The sequence below is a fragment of the Hoplias malabaricus genome, chromosome Y, assembly GCF_029633855.1.
Source record: "Hoplias malabaricus isolate fHopMal1 chromosome Y, fHopMal1.hap1, whole genome shotgun sequence".
Classification (NCBI taxonomy): domain Eukaryota; kingdom Metazoa; phylum Chordata; class Actinopteri; order Characiformes; family Erythrinidae; genus Hoplias; species Hoplias malabaricus.
Genome location: NC_089820.1, coordinates 84,926,976 through 84,939,387, shown reverse-complemented (window position 1 = coordinate 84,939,387; position 12,412 = coordinate 84,926,976). Strand labels below are relative to the sequence as shown.

General features: G+C 38.2%; 1 protein-coding gene across 1 annotated transcript; it reads left to right on the top strand.

The window, feature by feature from the left end:
* The first annotated feature begins 3,287 nt into the window (after window positions 1-3,287).
* LOC136677609 (SLAM family member 7-like) lies at window positions 3,288-11,603 on the top strand. The gene is made up of 4 exons (XM_066655174.1): window positions 3,288-3,342; window positions 7,642-7,932; window positions 10,834-11,097; window positions 11,473-11,603. Exons 1-4 carry the CDS (start codon window positions 3,288-3,290, stop codon window positions 11,601-11,603), a joined length of 741 nt encoding a protein of 246 aa, XP_066511271.1.
* The last annotated feature ends 809 nt before the right edge of the window (window positions 11,604-12,412 follow it).

The window sequence follows — 12,412 nt, the reverse complement described above, 5'->3', positions numbered from 1 at the left end:
GCATTGAATACTGTGCTTAAAACTACTATTTATATATTCAGAACTAACTTTATTTCATTAGTTTAATACAGTTTGTCTAAATCATTCACTCAATAACTCAGTAGAGTTTGTAGTTCGTTTGTTGTAATTTTGTTGTATTTCAAAAGAAATACCTATTTCCTATGACTGTGGCTTTCTGTGGAGGCTTTCTAAATCCCGATGTACTGTAGTTGCAGGGAAATTTAACAAGCAATTGGGGGGTTTTTCTTGAATAGTATATATTAAAGGCACAGAGTAGCAGCATTAGTTGTTATGAGATGGTGATGTCAAATGTAAAATAAACCCAGTCAGTTGGGCCCACCTTGTTCCCTCCTCCTCCTAGCTCCTCCTTGTTGTGACGCTTCTGTTGTGACATCACAGACACTCTCCTCGTTTCTTAATATGCAGTGAAAACTGTTGTGAGCTGGCAATCGGTTCTAAACATCAAGTAAACTGCAGAGAACCAGGTTTAAATAAAAAAAATAATAATAATAAAAAACTTGTTACTCTTAGAAGGAGTTATTTTTGATCAATAAATAATTTACTATTTTATTATTTCTTGCTCATATTATGTTTCCTGGCCTATGCCAGATCTAGAATGCAGCAGTATGGGCTATCTTCAGTATTCCTAGTTTCACCCAGAAAACCCACAAACCCGCATGTGTTTTTACATCGCAGACAGAAACTGCACAATCCAGAGGAATTGAGAAAAAAAGAAAAACATTGAATTAATAAAATGTGTATCAAGGACATTAAAAAGTCTTACTGTCTTTGCTGTTCCTGAATGTTCATTTCACAGTCTCCTCCAGGCACTGTTCAGTAACTGCTCCACAAGCAGTGAGTCAACTTTCTTACAAATGTAAGAGTATAAAGCCCAACAGATTCAGAACAGGTTCTTAAAGGACTGAAAATGACCAAGACCTGACCCCCTGGCAGAGTCAGACATATTTAGTCTGAATGATTTAAAGCCGTTTGTATTTAAAGCTGCTTTAAAATAAGTTCAAGTATTTAAAATGATCCTGTTTTGCACCACTGTATTACATCGTTATATATATTATACGCTGATAACATTACAATCAACAGCCTTCGCCATTCACACCAGCACATGTCTCAGGTGCTCAATAGATTGAGATCTGGGGAGTTTGGAGGCCACATGCATCAATTAGTCTTGGGGCACCAAGGGTTCCTACAGTTTTCATATGTATACTTTCATATGTATAGAAAAAAACATTACTCATACTAGCCATAGTATACACCCCATTTCATCTCCAAGATTTATGTTCCTCTTACACAGTTCTGTAATAAAATCTTACAAATATTCACCTCTCTTTCTGGTGAATAGAATGTAACGTACCTTTAGAGAACAACACTCTTGTAACTTTAAAGATACATTTACACTGTTTGTTAGTGACAATAACGCACCTCTAATGTACTTTTTCTCTGAGAGTGTGTGAATAAATACATATTAAAGAAGCAGTCTGTTTAATGAAAGTAACACTATTACTCTGCACGAGCAACACCAACATTTAACCTTATTTCTATAAACATTAACCATATTTAAATCATAGTTAACTACTCTGTGATAGTCTAATTTACCTGGACTTGTGTTTCTGTGTTTATTTAATGTTTCCAACGCTGTGAAGAAACAGAAAATAACAGCAGAAAAATAGCAATTACTGTCCCCAAATCATTAATTTATTCATGTTTTCTCTTCATAAATCACAACCTTCTTCAAAACGTGCACAGGTGAACCAGCCCCATGTTCCGCTTCCGTAACGGCCACATTTACCTATTAATCATCAATGCAAATAACCTCCTGAATATTTAAATATGGGCTTCTCCGTTCATATTTGTGTGAGAGCTGTGATTCTGTGTGAGTAGTTACACATGTTTAGGCTTGTTATTACACAACTACTGCCAGCTCAGAATGATTTACTGTCTATTATTGTCTATTTATTATAAAGTTTAATTGTTTTGAAAAGTGCAATATATTCTTTTTTTTTTTATACATTTACTTGAAATTCTAAACTACTGCTTTTTAAAGCCACAGTGGGGCAGTGATGGTGAAGGAGGAAGTCAGAACATAGAGCAGGAAAGTAATAAACAGAAACTGAACAAACTGCAGAGAAACACCAACTAAACTTTCACACACAAAGTAAGCACATTAAGTACATCGCTGTGTGTTCTAAAAGTTCCACAAAAGCATTTTCACAAAGATTTTGTATATTTTTGTCTATATTTCTCTGTTTAAATATTTGAACAAAGTGTAGAAATTCTTAAGTTCATTTGTGAACTGTGACTAGTAAAAAATACACTGTAACACAGATTTGATGAGCAAAGTTAATATAACTGTATGAATGAGTGAGTTAGCAACTGTCCACTCAGTTTTACATGTATACTGATCTTAAAGATCTGCCAGAGTAAGCATTTACCAATGTTAAATTCTATCAGTGTTAATGCTGCCTGCTCTGCTGAGACAGTACATTTCAAATCTGTGAATGTTTGACAGTGTCATTGTCGTCTTAATGCAAACACAGCATCAGGAGAGCAGCAGTAGTATTAGCATGAAGCTAGCCTGGTTAGACAGGGTTTAGAGTCCCCTGAAATGGAGGAGAACTGAGAGGTGTCCAGCAATGAAACTTTAGCCAATGTCCCCCATGACACTGTACTGAGGACCTGCGGTGGACAGTGGCTGCAGCTTGTTTCAGTAACTAACACTTCCTTTATAAACTATAACACAGTTCAATTTTATAATTAGGTTCATGATTTTCATCGCTGTAGAGACATGTGACATGTTACATAACTTTCCCCTGAGAAGCTCTGTCACCCCCAACAGGGCTTTAGAGGCCAAATGGACTGAAAGACAGTGTGTCTTTAGGGAGGTGAGTGATGACATCATATCACACTTATTGGTTCTGTGGCTGATCTGACATCACAAACCAAACCTAGTCCCACCCACTAAAGTTCCACCAGAGAAAACTGCATTAAAAAATAAATTTAAAAAAAAACTCTCAAAAGAGAAGTCTGCATCATTCTCTCTGTTCCTCAAGAGCACATTCTTCATAAAATACAAATCCAAAATGTCTGGGCACTGTCTTTGTTTTGTTTTAATTACATTGTATTTATCTTTGTCTTTATGAGTTAGAAAGAAATAATGAAAGCCTTTTGGGGTGTTTTCATAGTTTTTTTAATGAACCAAACGGACAGAGGAGGGATTATTCAGAGCTTCCTTCTTACTTCTAAAAACGAAGCTTCTCATAAACTGTAACATGGCGCTGATGCTCCAGCTGATCTTCACTCTGTTCACTCTGAGCTCCAGCACAGGTAAGAACTGAACATCTCTGAAATGAATCTCTGAAGTGTTTAGTGTCTGAGTAATGTATCATTTCTGAGGAGGGTCAGTTTCACAGACGGTGCTGACGTTGTTCACACTTCATGACACTGCTGTGTAGAGGTTGGGCTTAAACTAAATGATATTTTAAGCTCAATAACAAATTAAACACGTTAAATTACAGTTAACACACAGTCAGATGGAGTAGTGTCTGAAGATGTTTTACTTGATGAATAAGTGAAAATAAGTGAATACTTAAACGTACGTCTGCACATTAATGTACATATGACTTGGTTTGATTTATTAGTATTTCTATATATTTAATTTTAAATGGGAAATATACAAACTGGATTCCAAAAAAGTTGGGACACTAAACAAATTGTGAATTAAAACTGAATGCAATGATGTGGAGATGGCAAATGTCAATATTTTATTCATTGGAAGACCAATTAACACTAATTAGGTCAATTGACAACATGATTGTGTATAAAAAGAGCTTCTCAGAGTGTCAGTGTCTCTCTGGTAAGAGGATCACCAATTCCACCATTGTTGCGCAGAAAGATAGTGCAGCGATACCAGAATGGTGTTACCCAGCGTAACATAGCAAAGACTTTTAAGTTATCATCATCAACCGTGCATAAGATCATCAAAAGATTCAGAGAATCTGGAACAATTGCTGTGCGTAAGGGTCAAGGCCGTAAAACTCTACTGGATGCTCGTGATCTCCGGGCCCTTAAACGTCACTGCACCTCAAACAGAAATGCCACTGTCAAGGAAATAACAGAATGGGCTCAGGAATACTTCCAGAAAGCATGGTCAGTGAACACAATCCACCGTGCCATCCGCCGTTGCCAGCTGAAACTCTACAGTGCAAAGAGGAAGCCATTTCTAAGCAAGCTCCACAAGCTCAGACGTTTGCACTGGGCCAGGGGTCTTTTAAAATGGAGTATGGCAAAATGGAAGACTGTTCTGTGGTCAGATGAGTCACGATTTGAAGTTCTTTATGGAACACTGGGACGCCATGTCAACCAGACCAGAGAGGACAAGGATAACCCAAGCTGTTATCAACGCTCCATTCAGAAGCCTGCATCACTGATGGTATGGGGTTGCATGAGTGCTTGTGGCATGGGCAGAGAACTATGTTCAGGTTCTAGAACAACATATGCTCCCATATAGATGTCATCTCTCTCAGGGAAGACCCTGCATTTTTCAACAAGATAATGCCAGACTACATTCTGCATCATGGCTACGTAGGAGAAGGATCCGGGGACTGAAATGGCAGCCTGCAGTCCAGGTCTTTCACCTGTAGAGAACATTTGGCGCATCATAAAGAGGAAGGTGCGACAAAGAAGGCCCAAGACGATTGAACAGTTAGAGGCCTGTATTAGACATGAATGGGAGAGCATTCCTATTTCTAAACTTGAGAAACTGATCTCCTCTGTCCCCAGACGTCTGTTGAGTGTTGTAAGAAGGGGGGATGCCACACAGTGGTAAAAAATGGCCTTGTCCCAACTTTTTTGGGATTTGTTGATGCCATGAAATTTTGAAACAACATATTTTTCCCTTAAAATGATACATTCTCTCAGTTTAAACTTTTGATCTGTGATTTGTTTTCTATTCTGAATAAAATATTAGATGTTGGCATCTCCACATCATTGCATTCAGTTTTTATTCACAATTTGTTTAGTGTCCCAAATTTTTTGGAATCCGGTTTGTACATATATTTAGACAAATATTTTTTTCTTTATTTTTAATGTCAAACACATAAACAGAAACTGATAAACAGGGCCATATTTACTTTCAGTTTTTTCAAATTAGAACATCAGCAAATATTTCACTGGAACAAAGATGTACAGCTGTAACCTAAAGAAGAGTGCGCTGACCTGACTGAAGTAAACCTAGGTTTAAACCTAAGCCTAATAATTAAATATTGATTGCTGTATTTTTTAAAACCAAAATTTTCCACAGTTGAGTCTCCTCTATTTCCCACTTCTCCTGCTGAGTTTTATCTGAATAAAGATTAAATATGTGATCAAGCTGTAGACTAAATACACCTTTTTGGTTCTAATTATTTTTCTGAATTTCCGATTAATAGCTAACTGCCAAATTAGAATGATTACTTTTTAAGTACTTGGAATAAATGAAAATAGTTGGGTTTTTGTGTAAAAGGGCACTTTAAAGTAGAAAAATATGTGGTTTTTGACCCTAAGATAGTTCAAATGTAGACACTCAGTTTTTTTTTTTTTCACAATAAATGACTCTAGAGAAATCAACAGTGAACCACAGATGTTGATTTATTTATAGAACTTTACCAGAAAAGGTTGAGTGCTCCAAATATATTTATTTTGATATTTATTCAAGTCTAAAAAGAGAATCACATGTGGTATTTCATAGTATTTTTTTTTTTTGGAAATCAAAATCTATTTTTTCATAAGTTTTTTTTGTTTTGTTTTATAAATTACTTCAAATATACATTGCATGGTTTATGTTTGGGCCGTGAAAAGCCATATTGGGCATTATTAGGTTCTAACAAGCAAAAATAGACTTACTAGGAATGTATATATTGGTCCTTTTTTTAAATATTTATTTCCTTTTATAAAACATAAGATAAAAACTTCATACAATATTTAGAAAAAAAAAATAAGGATCGTGGAGCTGCATCATCATGAAAGGAAGGCTTTTAGATTTTGCGAAACACTTCACCAAACTTTTTTTGTGTGTGTGGTTGAACTGTGAGTCAGACGTTCTCAAACTTTCGCACATTTCGCAGATCACAAAAATATGGCGGCAGCGTCTCGTGTGCTTCGCGCTATCGGGAATGTGCCCAGAACAGCCAAGGCGTCTCTTGAATTCGCACGCGGGGATCTCGCTATGACCCACCGGCCTCATTGCCTTGCTGTGCCCAAAATCTTTGGGAACCACCGCCTTAAATGATGGTAAAGTTTCCTATCGTGTTTCCTGTGATGGTAACTACAAGGAGTCGGCAGCATGCTTTGCAGAAAACTTTGGACTGAGCATGGCCATCTCATTTAAAACCAAAGTATTCCCACATCCTGTGTCTTCCTTTTTGGTACAAAATTTTATTGCAAAAATGCATATTGTGATAACTATAAAAATATGATTAATCACGCAGCCTACTGCATATAAACTCATCAGCCATAACATTAGGGACACCTCCATGTTTCTAAACTCACTGTCCATTAACTTAGCTCCGCTGACCACATGAGCAGCAGATTATACAGTTATACTGGAGTCCATCCACCCTGACTGCTCCCTTTCACCCTGTTCATCAAAGGTCAGCACCGCCACAGAGCATGTATGATTTGGGTGGTGGCTTTTTTTAAATCCCTCAGTGTCAGTGCTGGACTGAGACTAGTCTACCAACCAAGAACCTCCAGCATTTAGCATGCTGTGTCCACTGACAAAGAACTAGAGGATGACCACCACACACTGCGCAGCATCAGATGAGCTAATGTCTCTCACTTTACATCTACAAGGTGGACCAACAAGATGTGTGTGTTTAACAAAGTGGACAGTGAGTGGACACAGTGATTTAAAACTCCAGCAGCACTGCTTTATCTGATCCACTTGTTCCAGCACAACACACATTAACACACCACCACCAGATGGAAGTGCTGTACTGAGAATGATCCACCACCCAAAGTGGAGGTGTCCAGTGGAGGTCCTGAACATTGAAGATCAGTGTGAATTAAACTATACAGAGCAACAAATGGTTTGGTGGTCTGTGGAAATCAAAGAGTGGAAAGTGATTGTCGAAACAAGGATGTCGTCATAAAGTTATGGTTGATCTGTGTATACACTACACTACGCAGCAACGCAGCAATGGCATTTAAGGCCATATACTTGCAAATGTAAGCAAAATTTCGACATCACCCCAATACATTAAACATATACGTTTGAATGTGAAAAACTGCCCATCCCCTCCCTCTCTCCCCTCTATTGCTTCTCCACACTGAATGACGGGTCAAGAGAGCCCACATTCACCATAGCCCCCGTTCCCTCCACTCTCTCTGCCTCTCCACACACACATACTGAGAGGCTCACAAAGAGTGGGATTCCGTGTTTGATACAAGAGACCATTTTAGTATTGTAAATTTGGTTTTGGAGCAGATGAACAACAAATGCTCAAAAAAAGAACTCTGGACAATCTCCTGATTAAAATGACTCTCCTTTTGAAGGGAAATATTCCCAACATTCCAAGATATATAAAGTCAGCTGGAACAATCACAAAATAAATAAACGACTTGTCTTTGTCTTTTTTTTTTCTACAGTGTCCAGTGATGTGTTTGGGTTGGTTGGTCATGCTGTTCAACTCAACACACAGGCTCATGTACCGGAGTTTACTACCTTTGCCTGGGTGTTTAATGAAACAAAAAATATTGTAATATATTTAAAAAAACATAAAGACACAAAAAACCTTTATGGAGGTAGAGTGGAGTTCAATGAGGAAAGCTACAGTCTGACACTGAAGAACTTACAGAAGAATGATAGTGGAGTCTATAAAGCAAAAACATCAGGCCAAGAAGTGAAAGTAGTTGCCAATTTCACACTCTCTGTGCTGGGTAAGTTTTTTAAAATGGGAACCAAGTACAAAAATTGCAGTCTAGTCAATCATCATATTTTCTCTCTTATTTTGCTAATCTCTTTGTTCTCTGGTTTTTTTATCCTCTTTGCAACTTCTCCCTGCTTTCTGTCCTTTTATGTGTTTTCTGTTTACATATACTATGGAATAAGAGTTCCCAAAGACTGTTGTTTAATCACTATATAATACAAATTTCTTGGGGTTTCGCCATTTTGTAGAAGTATCTGAAAACATAGTGGACAATTTTCAGTGCACTCAAACAATCCCACAATGCACTGCAAATGATACAACCCATGTAAACTACACATTGGGATACCCACAATGCTTGGTATCATTTGGTAAACACCTGCAGGAGGTAGTGATCAAAATCATTCACTACCTTACTGAATTCAGTTTCGTATAATAGTGCACTGTATAGTGAGTAATATAGGGAATAGTAAATAAGGACCTATTTCAGGCTTGTCTCCTGTGTCTGCCCTATGCCCCTGCTGCTCCAGGTGTCCCTTGTTTGTTATTTTTTCTTCATTGCTGTGTTTGTCTGCAATCTTTTGCTTTAATGTCTAGTCTTTGCATCTAACGGCCTGAGTCTGTTTTCTTGGTGCACCTCTCTGTGTTTCTCTTGTGATTCTTTGAGTCAGATTTCTGTCTTTGTATTGTTTTACTCTTTCTTGCGCTGTCTATCTTGAGTATTACACCTTAGTGTTCCTCTTTACATTAATCTGTCTTGTTCTCTGTTAAATTTCCTATCTCTGTTCCCTGGTCCTTGTCCGTGTACCTTTCTTTAATATCCTTAGTCTCTGCTTTCTATTAATATTCATTGTTTTACTGCATAATCTGTATTCCTTTTTGCTTCCTTCTTTGCCATAGAAGTCCAAACTTTAGAATTAAGATGATTTTGGCCCCAAATGCATGCAATAAATCTACCCCTCAAACCTCTACCTCTAAACCTTTACAAGCCTTTCATCCCCTTCATCATCATGGGGAATAAAATGGATGAGCTGATTGCACTGACTGAGACCCAGCATCGGAAATGCAGTGTACTGTGTTTTTCTGAAACATGGCTTCATGCTGATATTCTAGACTTTAATGTCTTGATTCCTGGCTTTCAGATGGTTCAGCGTTACAGAGATGCTAAACTGAGTGGTAAGAGGAAAGGTGGAGGCATTGCATTGTTTGTTAACAACATATGGTTTACACTGGGACATGTTACTGTGAAAGTGCGTCACTGTTGCTTGAACGATGAATTTAAAGCTGTCAGCTTACGCCCGTACTATCTGCTGAGGGAATTAATGACTGATATTGTTGTAGTTGTTTACATCCCACTGGCAGCTATCGCGGAAGTGACATGTGACATCATACACTCTGTTATAGCGAGACTGCAGACTCAGAATCCTAACAGCTTCATTGCCATCTCAGGAGATTTTAATCATGTTTCAGTCTCCTCTTCACTACCACATTTCCTCCAGTTTGTGAAATGTACATCCAAGGAGAACAGAGTGCTAGATCTTTTGCATACAAATGTGAAGGACTCTTACAGTTCACATGCTCTTCCTCAACCTGGTTCTACTATCTCCTACATACCGACCAGTAGTCTTAAAGAAACCTGTGGAAAAGAAAACAAACAGGAGGTGGACACCAGAAGTAGAGAAGGCTCTGCAGGCTTGCTTTGAGACAACTGACTGCGGAGTTTTGTGTGAACCAGCTGATGAGGACATAAATGGGATTACAGACTGCATTACAGTCTATATTAATTTCTGCACTGATGCTGATATCCCAGTCAACATGTGCGTTGTTTCCCCATATGTTAAACAAGAAGAAGCAGGCCTTCAAGTCAAAGGACAGGGAACAATTTAGGAGGGTACAAAGGTTGTGTGAGATTTCCCAGCATATCTTCAATCTGAGTTTCAAGCAACAGCGAGTTCCAGTACTCTGGAAAACATCCTGCCTGGTTCCTGTCCCAAAGATGTTGTTAGTCGCCTCTTTGTACAACGACTACAGGCTTGTCACACTCACATCCCACATCATGAAGGACCTGGAGTGACTCACTGGACCGGGCTGCTCACTGGGTTTTAAGGTAATAGTCAAAGGAAGGACACCCAACAAACTCACAACTGTAATGGACAACATATCTCACCCTCTCCAGGACCTGATTTATTACCTTTATTACATGCAATGGAAAAAAACTTTATTTAGTAACATCCATGTTACAATGCCAGAAAACTACTGCACATCACACTTTCTTATAGATTACTTTTGATATATCCTTACTCTTATTTTTATTCCTATTGTAATATGTCCTGTTTTTTACTGTACTTGTGCTGCTGTGACACTTCAATTCCCCCATTGGGATTAATAAAGTGATCTATCTATCTATCTATTCTACTAAAAATCTGGTGTTTATGCAGTGTTTATAAATCTGGCGGAAAGTTTGTCCATTTAACTGGTAAATTACATGCAGTTTGCTTGTGTTTTTAAGAAAGGTTTTATGAATGAGGCTCATTAACAGTTGGCTTGGTAGCATTAATACATGCATTTTTCAACTTCAGTGGTCCCAAGACAGCAGGGATGTTGCCTGGCTTGGCCCTCCAAAGTGATAGCCCTGATCATTTTTAATGCGCCTCGAACCTCGAGAGAGGAAGAAATACAGAGAGAGTACAAGGAAGAAAATGCATGAACCACGTCCATAAAGGCTGATGTTTTTGGAAAAGTGTTCAGGGTATAAATGCGTATGAAGCTGTACCCCAAAAATTATAGGAATGCTAGTCATTCAGAGGTACAGGATGAGATCAGGATGAGAAGTAGTTTGATTGAGGGTTTTAATGAGTGTGATCAGTGCTGAGTGATTTATCTTGCCTAACTGTCTGCATATGTTTTACCCCAGACCCAGTGGAGGCTCCAGTCCTGAAATACCAGCTAAACAAGGAAACCTGTAACATCACTGTCTCCTGTAGAACTCATCACCTCTCTATAAACTCCAGCTGTGATGAGGAAACCTGTGAAAAGAGGAAAGAGACAGCATTTGAAGGTTGTGTTCTTACACTGTTTGTCAGCAACAGTGCCATCATCTGTAACCATAGCAACCCAGTCAGCTGGAAGAGGGATGTTTTGGAGATGGAAAAACTTAAACTGGACTGTGCTAATGAAGGTGTGTATTGAGACACAGTGCGTCCCAAAAGTAGAGACAGAAAAGAAAACAAACACCCATATACAATTGATGATGATAAGGGAAGAGTGAAACCTGTTTATCCATGGCTCCCACATGGCTTCCCAGGATCTGATACAGCAGTCAAAACCAGAGAGGAAAATTGATTCTTGCGATCTGGTTCTTTTCAGCCAGTCAGTCAATGGCTCAGTTCATCAAAAAAAATCTCATTGTTGTAAAGACAAGGAAATAGATAATAGAAAATAGAAAATAGAGAAATAAATAAGCAATTATATTAATGGTAAGTGAAATAAAAATATATATTTAAACTTGGGTGTAGACAGTTGGGTGACAATTTGTGTGTGTTGTGTGTTTCAGACTCAGTTTCTCCCTCTGCTGGTGTATCTGTGTGTTTACTGAAGATTGTGCTGTTTTCCACTGCTCTGATCCTCATGGTGTCTGCAGTCGTCACTGTCCACATCAGAGGAAGACTCAGGAAATCATCTTAAACTCATACTGTTACACAGTTAATTACAGCTGTTACAGCTTAAAACATTCTATTATGTAATCTCTCATTATAATTTTTTTTGGACCAACTGAAATCTGAAATATATTATTTTGTGGCCTCAATATATTATTTAGTGGCTTCAAAATACTATTTCGTGGCCTCAAAATACTATTTTTTGGCATCAATATGTTATTTTGTGGCCTCAAAATACTATATAGTGGCCAAAACTTGCTAAATAAACCCACCATGTTACCTTAGGGGCTCCGTAAATTAATGTGTTATACAGATTAATTGCCTATTATTTAAACAAAAAAATAATGAGCATTAGCCAATAACAAAATGTGATCTCTAGTTCCACTCGCGAGTACAAACTCCCGAGGACGCTGTGGTCGTCATGTAATTGGAACGTACTTGATGAGTCACAGTCTCATTGCCGCAAAAACATTAATAGCACTGAGGTTGGTGCGAAATGCATTCTGGGATATCTGACTCAAGTCTACAGAAGTCACGTCCCAGTGCATCCTTGACATTACGGGCGGAGCAAGAACACGTCTGGGTATTTGAACTGTACTTGGCTAGATGCGGAACAGAAAAGTACTTGGGCTGAGACTGATGACGTTTCCAAAGAATACAAGTACAGACAAGAACACGTATTGATGGCTAAGTATGGAACGCCATTGGGTTCTAAACGTGTGAACACATGCACGTTAACACGTTATTAAAAATGTGCGTGTTAAAACGTAAAATTTTGACCAAAAATGACATGTTTACACGCTTCTTAAGGTTTTCGCCAATGGGAGGCCTCAAATC